Source organism: Oncorhynchus masou, chromosome 13, assembly GCF_036934945.1.
Source record: "Oncorhynchus masou masou isolate Uvic2021 chromosome 13, UVic_Omas_1.1, whole genome shotgun sequence".
Lineage (NCBI taxonomy): Eukaryota > Metazoa > Chordata > Actinopteri > Salmoniformes > Salmonidae > Oncorhynchus > Oncorhynchus masou.
In genome coordinates, this window is record NC_088224.1 from 5,268,801 (window position 1) to 5,284,350 (window position 15,550).

The 15,550-nt window shown below is 42.2% G+C and overlaps 2 protein-coding genes across 4 annotated transcripts in view; one reads left to right on the forward strand and one right to left on the reverse strand.

Moving 5' to 3' along the window:
• LOC135551669 (serine/threonine-protein kinase 3-like) overlaps nt 1-11,601 on the reverse strand; it is a 30,819-nt gene extending 19,218 nt beyond the window's left edge. For 2 of the 3 annotated variants that reach the window (XR_010457348.1, XM_064982847.1), the window contains exons 1-7: nt 11,429-11,601; nt 10,630-10,710; nt 10,199-10,327; nt 8,627-8,741; nt 8,318-8,482; nt 6,202-6,369; nt 2,034-2,171 (exon numbers count right to left, since the gene is read on the reverse strand). Coding sequence is in view for 2 of the 3 variants with exons in the window: in XM_064982847.1 (XP_064838919.1) it covers nt 2,034-2,171; nt 6,202-6,369; nt 8,318-8,482; nt 8,627-8,741; nt 10,199-10,327; nt 10,630-10,710; nt 11,429-11,451 (819 nt within the window). In the remaining variant the exon portion in view is untranslated. The remainder of the gene's footprint in view (nt 1-2,033; nt 2,172-6,201; nt 6,370-8,317; nt 8,483-8,626; nt 8,742-10,198; nt 10,328-10,629; nt 10,711-11,428) is intronic. The other variant, XM_064982848.1, reaches the window with a different exon arrangement.
• Nucleotides 11,602-13,059: 1,458 nt separating this feature from the next.
• On the forward strand, nt 13,060-15,269 carry LOC135551672 (DNA-directed RNA polymerases I, II, and III subunit RPABC4). Its single transcript, XM_064982850.1, has 4 exons — nt 13,060-13,152; nt 13,660-13,728; nt 13,995-14,087; nt 15,041-15,269. Exons 2-4 carry the CDS (start codon nt 13,668-13,670, stop codon nt 15,061-15,063), a joined length of 177 nt encoding a protein of 58 aa, XP_064838922.1. The 5' UTR covers nt 13,060-13,152; nt 13,660-13,667; the 3' UTR covers nt 15,064-15,269.
• The last annotated feature ends 281 nt before the right edge of the window (nt 15,270-15,550 follow it).

The window sequence follows — 15,550 nt, forward strand, 5'->3', positions numbered from 1 at the left end:
CATTTACATTACATTTACATTTAAGTCATTTAGCAGACGCTCTTATCCAGAGCGACTCACAAACTGGTGAATCCACCTTCCGACATCCAGTGGAACAGCCACTTTACAATAGTGCATCTAAATCATTTAAGGGGGGGGGGGGTGAGAAGGATTACATTATCCTATCCTAGGTATTCCTTGAAGAGGTGGGGTTTCAGGTGTCTCCGTTGTATCAATATGTTTTGACCATGACAGGTTACAATCCAGGGTTACTCCAAGCAGTTTAGTCACCTCAACTTTCCACAGTATTCATTACAAGATGGAGGTGAGGTTTAGGGTTTAGTGAATGATTTGTCCCAAATCTTTTTACGCTGCTGCTACTCCCTGTTTATCATATATGCAGTCACTTTAACCATATCTACATGTACATACTACCTCAATAAGCCTGACTAACAGGTGTCTGTATGTAGCTTCGCTACTGTATATAGCCTCTCTACTGTATATAGCCTCTCTATTGTATATAGCCTCTCTATTGTATATATCCTGTCTTTTTACTGTTGTTTTATTTCTTTACTTACCTATTGTTCACCTAACACCTTTTTTTGCACTATTGGTTAGAGCCTGTAAGTAAGCATTTCACCTGTTGTATTCAGCGCACGTGACAAATAAACTTTGATTTTGATTTGAAATACAATGCTTTTAGTGTTATAAATATTTAGGACTAACTTATTCCTTGCCACCCATTCTGAAATTAACTGTAACTCTTTGTTAAGTGTTGCAGTCATTTCAGTCGCTGTAATAGTTAACGTGTATAGTGTTGAGTCACCCACATACATAGACACACTGGCTTTACTCAAAACCAGTGGCATGTCATCAGTAAAGATTGAACAAAGTAAAAGGGCCTAAACAGCTGCCCTGGGGAATTCCTGATTCTACCTGGATAATGTTGGAGAGGCTTCCATTAAAGAACACCCTCTGTGTTATGTTAGACAGGTAACTCTTTATCCACATTATAGCAGGGGGTGTAAAGCCATAACACATATGTTATTCCAGCAGCAGACAATGATCGAAAATGTCAAAAGCTGCACTGAAGTCTAACAAGACAGCCCCCACAAACAATTTGTCTCAGCCAATCATCAGTCATTTGTGTAAGTGCTTGTTGAATGTCCTTCCATATAAGGGTGTTGAAAGTCTGTTGTCAATTTGTTTACTGTGAAATAGCATTGTATCTGGTCAAACACCATTTTTTCCAGAAGTTTACTAAGGGTTGGTATCAGGCTGATTGGTCGGCTATTTGAGCTAGTGAAGGGGGCTTTACTATTCTTAGGTAGAGGAATGACTTTGATTCCCTCCAGCCCTGAGGGCACACTTTCTAGTAGGCTTAAATTGAAGATGTGGCAAATAGGAGTTGCAATATTGTCCGCTATTATCCTCAGTAATTTTCTCAGACCCTGGTGGTTTGTCGTTGTTGATCAACAATACTTTTTTCACCTCGTCCATACTGACTTTACGGAATTCAAAAATACAATTCTGGTCTTTTATAATTTGGTCCCTCGATATATTTGGATGTGTAGTGTCAGCGTTTGTGTGGCTGTATCTCTCACCTGTAGTAGTTGTGTGGCTGTATCTCTCACCTGTAGTAGTTGTGTGGCTGTATCTCTCACCTGTACTAGTTGTGTGGCTGTATCTCTCACCTGTAGTAGTTGTGTGGCTGTATCTCTCACCTGTAGTAGTTGTGTGGCTGTATCTCTCACCTGTAGTAGTTGTGTGGCTGTATCTCTCACCTGTAGTAGTTGTGTGGCTGTATCTCTCACCTGTAGTAGTTGTGTGGCTGTATCTCTCACCTGTAGTAGTTGTGTGGCTGTATCTCTCACCTGTAGTAGTTGTGTGGCTGTATCTCTCACCTGTAGTAGTTGTGTGGCTGTATCTCTCACCTGTAGTAGTTGTGTGGCTGTATCTCTCACCTGTAGTAGTTGTGTGGCTGTATCTCTCACCTGTAGTAGTTGTGTGGCTGTATCTCTCACCTGTAGTAGTTGTGTGGCTGTATCTCTCACCTGTAGTAGTTGCGTGGCTGTAGCTCTCTGTTCTGGGTTCTTCACCAGACATTTCTTTACAAAGTGTGTGAAGTTGTCTGTCCACAGCTCAGGCTTCCTGAACGTAGGTGGAGGGTTGGTTGGGATCATGAAAATAGCCTGACAGTAATACAGAGGAAGAAGAGACAGAAAACACCTAGTTAAGCAGGTAGTATAGAAGCCTCAATGTAAACCCTAATGAATGTCTATAGACCGCTTGGTACAGAACCTCTCTGTAACCCTAATGAATGTCTATAGACCGCTTGGTACGGAACCTCTCTGTATCCCTAACGAATGTCTATAGACCGCTTGGTACTGAACCTCTCTGTATCCCTAACGAATGTCTATAGACCGCTTGGTACTGAACCTCTCTGTATCCCTAACGAATGTCTATAGACCGCTTGGTACGGAACCTCTCTGTAACCCTAACGAATGTCTATAGACCGCTTGGTACCGAACCTCTCTGTAACCCTAATGAATGTCTATAGACCGCTTGGTACGGAACCTCTCTGTAACCCTAACGAATGTCTATAGACCGCTTGGTACCGAACCTCTCTGTAACCCTAACGAATGTCTATAGACCGCTTGGTACTGAACCTCTCTGTATCCCTAACGAATGTCTATAGACCGCTTGGTACTGAACCTCTCTGTATCCCTAACGAATGTCTATAGACCGCTTGGTACTGAACCTCTTTGTATCCCTAACGAATGTCTATAGACCGCTTGGTACGGAACCTCTCTGTAACCCTAACGAATGTCTATAGACCGCTTGGTACCGAACCTCTCTGTAACCCTAATGAATGTCTATAGACCGCTTGGTACGGAACCTCTCTGTAACCCTAACGAATGTCTATAGACCGCTTGGTACCGAACCTCTCTGTAACCCTAATGAATGTCTATAGACCGCTTGGTACGGCACCTGCAAGGCACCCGACCGCAAGGCACTACAAAAGTGTGTTGAGTAAGGCCCAGTTCATCACTGGGGCCGAGAGCTCCCTGGCATCCAAGACCTTTATATCAGGCAGTGTCAGAGGAAGGTCCTAAAAATGTGTCAGACTCCAGCCACCCAAGTCATAAACTGTTCTGTGTGCTACCGCACGGCAAACGATACCGCTGCACTAAGTGTGGAACCAACAGGACCCTGAACAGCTTCTACCTCCAAGCCATAAGACTGCTAAACAAGACCGCTAAATAGCTAATCAAATGCCTACCGGACTACCTGCATTGACCCTTTTTTCCACTAACGCTCTTGCACGGACTCTATGCACACACACAGTACCAGTCAAAAGTTTGGACACACCTACTCATTCAAGAGTTTTTCTTTTTACTATTTTCTACATTGTAGAATAGCAATGAAGACATCACAACTTTGAAACACATATGGAATCATGAAGTAACAAAAAAAAGTGTTAAACAAATCAAAATATACTTTATATTCTTCAAAGTTGCCACCCTTCACCTAGATGACAGCTTTGCACACTCTTGGCATTCTCTCAACCAGCTTAACCTGGAATGCTTTTACATCAGTCTTGAAGGAATTCCCACATATGCTGAGCATTTGTTGTCTGCTTTTCCTTCACTCTGCGGTCCAACTCATCCTAAATCATCTCAACTGGGTTGAGGTTGGGTGATTGTAGAGGCCAGGACATCTGATGCAGCACTCCATCACTCTCCTTCTTGGTCAAATAGCCCTTACACAGCATGGAGGTGTGTGTTGAGTCATTGTCCTGTTGAAAAACAAATGATAGTCTCACTAAGCCCAAACCAGATGGGATGGCGTGTTGCTGCAGAATGTTGTGGTAGCCATGCTGGTTATGTGCCTTGAATTCTAAATAAATCACTGACAGTGTCATCAGCAAAGCACCCCCACACCATAACACCACCTCCTCCATGCTTTACGGTGGGAAATACTCATGTGGAGATCATCCGTTCAGCCACACTGTAACGGTTTTGACTTGAGGTTATTATTTATAGGGTGCCAGGTAGGTTGTGCCTACCAGAGAAAACATTGGTTTCTCCTTTTGGTTTGGGAGGGAATGAGTCCCATCTGGTCCGTCAAGTCTATACCAATACAAAGGACTTGTGCAAAAGTCAGGATGGAAATAAACTTTTCATAAACCCTTAAAACATTGGAAAGAACTTCAAAAACAACTATATTCTTTTGCGTGGGTTGTATTAGCAACATCAATGATTACACACACATATTATTATATCACAATGAGTTCTGGTTCTTCTAGAAATGTCCTGTACCTCGGGTTTAAAAAGAGTCCAGCCCGGTAAAGGACTTCAGGGAACACCCGTGACCTTAGTCACGCAATGTTTGTCCGTTCATTCAAGTGTAGCGTAAACCCAGTATTAATCATACAATCCATATAACAATTATTTTCCCACAGAACTTTAAAGCGTATCAACTCTTACTAAGTCCTCAACTACAACTAACTACATAAATCATCACCGTATACATGACATCAAAACAAATGAAATACCGTATACAAAAAGGTTGTAGTCAGTCGGTCAGTCAGACAATCCGCCAATAGATCTCCAGCGGAGAAAGGCCACGGAGAACAGAGAGGTGTAGTCCACGGACGCAAAGAGTGGATCCGATCCTGGATAAACTCTATTAGGCTACAAAACACACGTTTAACGGCAACAAAACAACGGAATCGAGAAGCGTCGGAACTGAGGGTTGACCACATCCTCATTCACGTCTCCATAAAAAAAAAAACTTTTGCGCAGCTGATGCTGGCTATTTAATTGGGAATTAAAGGGAAAGCGCCTTATTGGAAGGAGCTGCACTGAGACGGTTCAGAAATATTCAGGGCCGTCACAGTGGGTTATGTAATTACAACACAACAGCTCGTCTCACAAAGACATGGCGGTTGGAACCAAAAATCTCAAATTTAGACTCATCAGACCAAAGGACAGATTTCCACAGGTCTAATGTCCATTGCTCGTGTTTCTTGGCCCAAGCAAATCTCTTATTATTGGTGTCCTTTAGTAGTGGTTTCTGATTCACGCAGTCTCCTCTGAACAGTTGATGTTGAGATGTGTCTGTTACTTGAACTCTGTGAAGTATTTATTTGGGCTGCTATTTCTGAGGCTGGTAACTCTAATGAACTTATCCTCTGCAGCAGAGGTAACTATGGGTCCTCCTTTCCTGTGGCGGTCCTCATGAGCGCCAGTTTCATCATTGCGCTTGATGGTTTTTGCGACTGCACTTGAAGAAACTTTCAGAATTCCTGAAATGTTCCGTATTGACTGACCTTCATGTCTTAAAGTAATGATGGACTGTTGTTTCTCTTTGCTTATTTGAGCTGTTTTTGCCATAATATGGACTTGGTCTTTTACCAAATAGGGTTATGTTCTGTATACCACCCCTACCTTGTCACAACACAACTGATTGGCTCAAACACATTAAGGAAAGAAATTCCACAAATGAAGTTAAGGCACACCTGTTAATTGACATGCATTCCAGGTGACTACCTCATGAAGCTGGTTCAGAGAATGCCAAGAGTGTGCAAAGCTGTCATCAAGGTGGCTACTTTGAAGAATCTCAACTATATTTTGATTTGTTTAACACTTTTTTAGTAACTACATGATTCCATGTGTAATTTCATAGTTTTGATGTCTTCACTATTATTCTACAGAGTAGAAAATAGTCAAAATAAAGAAACACTTTTGACCAGTCAGAAGTTGACAGCGACTCATTCAAGGGTTTATCTTTATTTGTACTATTTTCTACATTGTAGAATAATAGTGAAGACATCAAAACTATGAAATTACACATATGGAATCATGTAGTTACCAAAAAAGGGTTATAAAATATATTTTGAAGAATGTTTATTTGTGATTCTGAGACATCCAGGTGTTTGTGAAGTATCCCAGATGTCTTATTTTTCAGGTATAGTCACCAGCGAGGTGAATTATAATCAACATGTAGACTAACCTCACTGAACTGTCCTGCCCAAACTCAGACTCACCCTCATGGGATGTATATCAGCGTAGGGAGGTTTGCCCTCAGCCACCTCTATAGAGGTGATGGCCAGGGTTAGAGGTTAGACTCACCCTCATGGGATGTATATCAGCGTAGGGAGGTTTGCCCTCAGCCACCTCTATAGAGGTGATGGCCAGGGTTAGAGGTCAGACTCACCCTCATGGGATGTATATCAGCGTAGGGAGGTTTGCCCTCAGCCATCTCTATAGAGGTGATGCCCAGGGACCAGATGTCTGCCACACAGTTATATCCTATCTCCTGGATGACCTCTGGAGCCATCCAGAACGGAGTCCCGATCACTGTGTTCCGCTTTGCCATCGTGTCCTAGACAGGGACAGAATAATACGAGCATTAGTCTCATCTATATATAAACTTCTGTGATACACTAATACAATCACTACAAGGATAATAAGAACGCCTGATCAAACTGACACCAGATTACATCGTTAGACAGTCAGAATTCACTTCAGGGAGACAGAGAGAGTTGAAGACAGACATGCAGACACAGACAGACAGACAGACACAGACAGACAGACACAGACAGACACAGACAGACACAGACATGCAGACACAGACATGCAGACACAGACAGACAGACAGACAGACACAGACAGACACAGACAGACAGACAGACAGACAGACGGACGGACGACTACCACAGGTGAGACACAGACAGACAGACAGACAGACAGACAGACAGACGGACGGACGGACGACTACCACAGGTGAGACACAGACAGACAGACAGACAGACAGACAGACAGAGACACACACACAGACATGCAGACATGCAGACACAGACAGACAGACAGACAGACACAGACAGACACAGACAGACACACAGACAGACAGACACACAGACATGCAGACAGACATGCAGACAGACATGCAGACAGACAGACAGACATAGACATGCAGACAGACAGACAGACATGCAGACAGACAGACAGACATGCAGACACAGACAGACATGCAGACAGACATGCAGACACAGACAGACATGCAGACACAGACAGACATGCAGACACAGACAGAAATGCAGACACAGACAGACATGCAGACACAGACAGACATGCAGACACAGACATGCAGACACAGACATGCAGACACAGACAGGCAGACACAGACAGACATGCAGACACAGACATGCAGACACAGACATAGACATGCAGACACAGACAGACAGACATGCAGACGCAGACAGACATGCAGACACAGACATGCAGACACAGACAGACAGGCAGACACAGACATGCAGACACAGACATGCAGACACAGACAGACATGCAGACACAGACATGCAGACACAGACAGACAGGCAGACACAGACATGCAGACACAGACATGCAGACACAGACAGACAGGCAGACACAGACATGCAGACACAGACAGACATGCAGACACAGACATGCAGACACAGACAGACATGCAGACACAGACATGCAGACACAGACATGCAGACAGACATGCAGACAGACATGCAGACGCAGACAGACATGCAGACACAGATGCAGACAGACAGGCAGACAGACAGGCAGACACAGACAGACAGGCAGACACAGACATAGACATGCAGACACAGACAGACAGACATGCAGACGCAGACAGACATGCAGACACAGACATGCAGACACAGACAGACATGCAGACACAGACAGACATGCAGACACAGACATGCAGACACAGACAGACAGGCAGACACAGACATGCAGACACAGACATGCAGACACAGACAGACATGCAGACACAGACATGCAGACACAGACAGACATGCAGACACAGACATGCAGACATGCAGACAGACATGCAGACAGACATGCAGACGCAGACAGACATGCAGACACAGATGCAGACAGACAGGCAGACAGACAGGCAGACACAGACAGACAGGCAGACTCAGACATGCAGACAGACATGCAGACAGACATGCAGACGCAGACAGACATGCAGACACAGATGCAGACAGACAGGCAGACAGACATGCAGACGCAGACAGACATGCAGACACAGATGCAGACAGACAGGCAGACAGACAGGCAGACTCAGACAGACAGGCAGACTCAGACAGACAGGCAGACTCAGACAGACAGGCAGACTCAGACAGACAGGCAGACTCAGACAGGCAGACTCAGACAGGCAGACTCAGACAGGCAGACTCAGACAGGTAGACTCAGACAGGTAGACTCAGACAGGTAGACTCAGACAGGTAGACTCAGAAAGGTAGACTCAGACAGGTAGACTCAGACAGGTAGACTCAGACAGGTAGACAGACCGTGAGTTGTCCCGCTACTCCAAAGTCAGCCAGTTTGGCATGGCCCTCTGTGTTGAGGAGAATGTTGCCTGCCTTGATGTCTCTGTGGATCTTCCTCATGAAATGCAGATACTCCAGACCTTTCAATGTGGACTTGAGGATGGTGGCTATCTCATCCTCTGTGAGCTTTACAAGAGGAGATGGTATAAATGATTCATTCTGATAATTCTGTAGTCTATGAATATACATTAACATGAGAAATGAATGGTAAAAGGCTACCAAAATACAAAAGGGCATGTTCATTCTCACACTTTTAGTCAATCTACTGACCGTCTTATTGCGTAGTCTGATGATGTCTGAAACAGAGCCGGCTCCACAGTACTCCATCACTATCCACAGGTCTGTGTTCTTAAAGTAGCTGCCATAGTACTTCACCACATAGGGACTGGACAGGAGGAGAGACAGTGAACAAACAATTATTGATGAAAGGTGAGCAAACAGAGTGTGTGGTACTGGTTATAGTAACAGAGTGTGGGGTACTGGTTATAGTAACAGAGTGTGGGGTACTGGTTATAGTAACAGAGTGTGGGGTACTGGTTATAGTAACAGAGTGTGGGGTACTGGTTATAGTAACAGAGTGTGGGGTACTGGTTATAGTAACAGTGTGTGGGGTACTGGTTATAGTAACAGAGTGTGGGGTACTGGTTATAGTAACAGAGTGTGGGGTACTGGTTATAGTAACAGAGTGTGGGGTACTGGTTATAGTAACAGAGTGTGGGGTACTGGTTATAGTAACAGAGTGTGGGGTACTGGTTATAGTAACAGAGTGTGGGGTACTGGTTATAGTAACAGAGTGTGGGGTACTGGTTATAGTAACAGAGTGTGGGGTACTGGTTATAGTAACAGAGTGTGGGGTACTGGTTATAGTAACAGTGTGTGTGTGGTACTGGTTATAGTAACAGTGTGTGGGGTACTGGTTATAGTAACAGAGTGTGGGGTACTGGTTATAGTAACAGAGTGTGGGGTACTGGTTATAGTAACAGTGTGTGTGTGGTACTGGTTATAGTAACAGTGTGTGTGGTACTGGTTATAGTAACAGAGTGTGGGGTACTGGTTATAGTAACAGAGTGTGGGGTACTGGTTATAGTAACAGAGTGTGGGGTACTGGTTATAGTAACAGAGTGTGGGGTACTGGTTATAGTAACAGTGTGTGTGTGGTACTGGTTATAGTAACAGAGTGTGGGGGTACTGGTTATAGTAACAGAGTGTGGGGTACTGGTTATAGTAACAGAGTGTGGGGTACTGGTTATAGTAACAGAGTGTGGGGTACTGGTTATAGTAACAGTGTGTGGGGTACTGGTTATAGTAAGTGTGTGTGGTACTGGTTATAGTAACAGAGTGTGGGGTACTGGTTATAGTAACAGAGTGTGGGGTACTGGTTATAGTAACAGAGTGTGGGGTACTGGTTATAGTAACAGAGTGTGGGGTACTGGTTATAGTAACAGAGTGTGGAGTACTGGTTATAGTAACAGAGTGTGGGGTACTGGTTATAGTAACAGAGTGTGGGGTACTGGTTATAGTAACAGAGTGTGGGGTACTGGTTATAGTAACAGTGTGTGGGGTACTGGTTATAGTAACAGAGTGTGGGGTACTGGTTATAGTAACAGAGTGTGGGGTACTGGTTATAGTAACAGAGTGTGGGGTACTGGTTATAGTAACAGAGTGTGGGGTACTGGTTATAGTAACAGAGTGTGGGGTACTGATTATAGTAACAGAGTGTGGGGTACTGGTTATGTGATTGTGGAGGAGACCGTTCTCCTCTCACTAGCCTCTGGAGCCATACTAGCTCTGACTGATGAACGTCTGGGCCAGAGAGTCTTTCCTCTCTTACATACAGAATACCTGTCACACTGCTGCATGATGGATATCTCCTTGATGATCTCCTGGAGGTCTGACTCAACAGGCACCTGTTTGATAGCCACCACCTGGCCTGACTCCTTATGGATGGCTTTAAACACACTGCCATAGGACCTGGAGATTATGAAAGACAGTGGAAATGATGCAGAAAGTACCAAAGACCAGGGCCCAGATTCACAAAACACATGTAAAAATGTAAGCATCTTAAGAAAAAATAAGAAGTTCATGAGATAGTTTGTAAGGGTAATACCCCAACAATATCTTAAGATACATATTAGTGGTTCCATCAGCTGTTGCATAAATAATCTAGTCATTATTATAATGTCAATTTACATGAACATCTCTTTATTTTCATTATAAGCGTTATTCAAGTTATAATGCTGTAAGAAAATATATGAATGAATGAATATTCTCACCCTTCACCTAGTTTTTCCAGAAGATCAAAGACCTCCTCTGGTTGTTTTGTGAGACTGTCTTCACTCAGTTTCTTCAGCTTGCTGTGGAGGAAGTTTGAGCATGAACAATAGAAATATAATGGATAGAACAGGCGTCCCTATTCAAGTCAATGATGGGAGACTGGCAGACCCCACACTATAACCAGTACCACACAGTGTACCCATGCCTGGAAGTAAAAGCAGGAAGTGTACCATTCAATCTGCATTGTGATTTGTTGATTAAACAAACAAAAAAATACATTCCATGAGCTACATCAGTTAGCATCATATGAATTAGCATTCTACATTACCATGACAAATCCAGGATCAGTTTTAAGATATGTTTAATTAGCATGGAAATGATGGCATCACAACACCAGAGAGCCATTAGAGTGACCCATTATTTTATCGTCAAATTGCCAGAGTTGAGGGTTCAATATCTTTCTATTCATTTCAATTTCACAGTATGAACAACATGACTGACATTGTGGAACTGGGTCTACATAGATTTTAATGTAATTTATGTCAAAGTAGTTAGCTAGCTTTTCAGGCATAAATGTAAACATGACAAGAACATATAATACATTTTCAGACCGTTTCTGTCTAACTAGAAAACTAGCCCGCCGGTAGCTACATTAAGGTAAACCATAAAATGTCTAGTTGGATAACTACAAGTCAAGCTTTGACTCATAATGGTGAAGCTAACACTCTAGCTGGCTAGCTTATAAAACATGACAAATATTGTTAGTAAACTTGCTAAATGTGTCTAACTCCCACACACCTTTTGGGCGCTGTCGGCTCCATGCTTTACAACTTCAAATAGTCGCCCTTGTTTAAAACGCTAAAATATAACAAATTCAAACTAATATTTGTGATATTTTCTGTTTCTGTCGTTGTTTTTAGGCAAGAGGTCCGGTCAGCTGTAGTGTAAAAGGTTTATTCTTCTTTAACTTTTATCGGGGGAATCGCAAACAACTGATGCGCATACAACGCCTCCTACTGTACCGGAGTGTGAGGCCACACCACACCTACCACCTCCGATACTTCACCCTGCTTTCACTTCAATTTCTCCTCCTGTCATCAGCTCACTCTGCTTACACTTTCTACCATTCTTCTTTAAACAAACCATCTCCCTTTTTAACCGATTCAAGCGTACCCTCATCCTCCCACTCTCTTAGACCTCCTCTGCCTCTCTTTTTCCCTCCATTCCTCCTATTCCAAGTATACGTGTCCTTATGATAATACTGCACTTCTCCTGACATATATAGTGTTCTTGCCTTCTCAAGGAACGCCATTTAACCGGCTGCCACAATCTCCGTAGTGCTCCACAGTACAGTGCTTTTCCATTTAAAAAAAGCGCACTCTTCCAACCACATCCACTCTTCCACACATCCCCCAGTTGAGTTTCCCTTCCTATAGAAGAACAGAATTCCCTCCACGAACCTTTCTTTGCATTCTAGAAAACACTCTCTTTCTCTGAAAGACTATCATGCTATCAAATATCAAATTATTCTTTAAAGTTTTAAAAGCCTTATCACATGCTTCAGTCCACCAAGGAACTATACTTCGACTTATTTGAAAAGCCTTTAAGGCATCATCAAAGATTTTTATAACTAACTCATTTTATAACTAACTCATTGTGCGGCAGTATCAAAGATAATCTAGACAAACCACAGCCTGTTATTTGCAATGGGAACAATTGAGTCATAGTGGGCAGAACACGCAAGGATGGTGCAGAGCCATGCACGAGTTCGCATATTGGCGTGTTCTAGCATATATTTTCATTTTTCCGTTAGGGAACGCCTGCTCTGTGAAGTGTTCATGCGCAATAACTCAATTTTATTTTATTTAACCTTTATTTAACTAGGCAAGTCAGTTAACAGAAAACTGTTTGGGAACAGAAAACTGTATTGAGATCAAATGTTTCAACGATGACAACATTTTGTAGAATTCCATCTCATCCCATCTTCCCACACTGCCCGCCACTCGGCTTCTTCTCATCACCATATTTGGTAGTGAGTGGAAACGCCAAACGGATGCTTCACATTTATACATCCGGTAAAATATCTGTCTCATTGTTCTATCTGTGGTGATATCGTCTTCGGATTTGCAGTGTGTAACGGCGCTTACATGAACCGAACATCGCCCTCTGCTGTTCTGGAGCTGTGAACCTAAAATCATCCAAGTCCCGTCGAGAAAAAAACGAAGTATGGCTTGTGACAAACATAGAACGACTCCTATGTACCGATTGTTATATTTAATTTGACATCAAACTGCTAGAAAATATATTGAATAAAGCGTCATTGTAAATAAGAATTTGTTCTTTAACTGACTTGCCTAGTTAAATAAAGATTAAATAAAAAATAAAACTCGCCAAGCATTGATGGACCAATTACAATGGAGGATTAGGTAACCAATCACGAATCACGTTGTTGCGACGTCCAGTACGACTGCGCACGCTGGCATGAGAGAAACAAAAAACATATTTATCAACTTTCTAAACCGGTAGGCTACCTTAATGACTAATTATTTCAAGTTGAATTGGTTTTTAGCACGCGATATATGCTTTGATATTTCTCAGTTATTATTTTGAAGTTAGCCTGCTAACGCTAGCCAGGAAAACATTCATATCAGGGTAACTAGCTAAGGCTAAACCACAGATACAAGGGGTTAGTTATCATAATATTTGGCTAAAATGCTGTGAGATAATTATGCCTTTGGCTCACTTTGCAAACCTGTTATATGTTAGCTAGTCATTACAATCTCATTTATAAGCCATGCTGGTTCGGCTATTTCAGAAATGTGTCATATGTCTACACACACACAGGTAGTACAGGAGTGGCATGAGGGCATACACTTATTGTGTTGTGAAATGTATTGTATTGTTTTTAAAATTGCATAACTGCCTTCATTTTGCTGGACACCAGGAAGGCAACAGCTAATGGGGATTCATAATACATACAAATACACTCCCAAACGGTACTGACAATGTTTAATCTGATTTTTCTCCAGATTCAAGCATGGACACTCAAAAAGATGTGCAACCCCCCAAGCAACAGCCTATGATCTACATATGTGGGGGTAATGTCTGCTGTTCTGAAACTAATATTCTATCATACTGTACATGGGGTGCTATTTTTCTAAAAATCCATGCTTTGTCTTTGTACTGTAACGAAGACTATTAGTAACTTTTCATAACATGCCCCCTCAGTTGTCTACCCTTGTTTTGTTCACCCATATCTATACATGTATCTACATGGTTGATGTACTACTGCAGCTCATGCCTTACAGAATGCTTACCAGTATGTCTGCTGTAGTGGCTGAAATGTTGTTTTCTCTCCAAACAGAATGCCACACTGAAAATGAAATTAAGGCTCGTGATCCAATCAGATGCAGAGAGTGTGGATACAGAATCATGTACAAGAAGAGAACAAAGAGATGTATCCTTTTAAATAGTGTTTCTGCTGCACTTATTTTCCTGTTCGCTGCTATTTGCCACAGAAAAATCATTGCCGCCAAGCAAAAAAAAATATATTTAATGTGAAAATATATTTCTGCCGAGGCACACTTTGAAGATGCTAGAACAGTAGACATTTTACTTTTCCTGTGCAAATGAAATGAGTGATTAATAGAAAAATCTGACAAGCCCATAGTAGAATAGTTGGTCTATTTACCTAGTTGGCTTGTTGTGTGTTCTATGTGAAAGGAATATTCTGTTATGGCTCAAGTTATGAGTGCCATAGGGCATTGTGTCAAGAAGCAGTGCGGCTTGGTTGGGTTGTGTTTCAGAGGACACACGGCTCTCCCGAGTCCGTACAGGAGTTGCAGCGATGAGACAAGATTGTCACTACCAATTGGATACCACGAAAAAGGGGTAAAAAAAAATTTAAACATATTTTTATTTATTTTTATGAGTGCCTTAGGGAATATGGATATGGATTCTGACAAGCAGTCAATGAACAACAATTCTTGCAGTAGCAAAAACAAATATTCCAAAAATGTTAAAAGAATTCTAACAAATAATTTTACCAATGTATTATTGGGCTCATTTCTGGAGGTGGAAATTCTATTTTAGATGGTGTTTGCATAATTTTATTGTCATTCATTTTGGAGTAGAATGACCTTTTAAAAGGTCACCAGAACGGAGCTTCGGTCTTTCTACATAAGAATTCTAGGAGGGACCCAATCATTACTGTACATTATAGAAAATTGCCCTGTGATAGACTAACATCCTACTTGTACATCAAGCTGACTCACGCTACAAAAACAGGAGATAGGCTCCTGCTCATATTAGCCGTTATGGCTCGCACAAGCCAAGACTCGTGCAAGGCTACTTACTATATGAAATAATATTTTCCATTCTTGTTGCTATTCCTCGACTCCCAGACTCCAGTGGTTGTGTTTGATGCGCGGTGAAGTGGACGACTACAACATTGACTCATTTTTGTTCTGTTAGTTTTTAGTGTGTCACAGTATTGCATCAAGTCACCTACACTTCATATTCTTTCTAGGAAATCCCACAGGCTTGGGAAGCAGTGCCAGTATGGGTGCCCAGTTGGTTGATTATGTTCCTGCAACTGTAATCAATGATAGATATGGTTTATAAAATTCATCCTGATTGATTGAACTTGTGGTTTTTGCACATCAAGAAATGAAATTGAACAATATTGTTATCATTTGAAAATACAAAGAATGCAAATGTGTTAATTAGAAACAACAGAATCTATATAAATCAGATTTAAACATCAGTTGGCCTTAGTTGCTTCAGGGTTGTTGAGTCGAAGCAGACAAAAAATAGATATCACCCAAAAATAAATATTGGACACTGTTAAAACATTTGCATGGAGAAAAGCACCAGGAATGGACAGCTTTCTCATAGAATTAACATTTTGGGACAAAGTAG

Bases quoted from the DNA above. Each gene is read 5' to 3' on its own strand.
- LOC135551672 (XM_064982850.1), top strand. From the start codon at position 13,668: ATGGACACTCAAAAAGATGTGCAACCCCCCAAGCAACAGCCTATGATC. The intron at 13,729-13,994 runs GTAATGTCTGCT...CTCTCCAAACAG, and splicing joins TATGATCTACATATGTGGGG to AATGCCACACTGAAAATGAA. The intron at 14,088-15,040 runs GTATCCTTTTAA...CCCAGACTCCAG, and splicing joins CAAGAAGAGAACAAAGAGAT to TGGTTGTGTTTGATGCGCGG.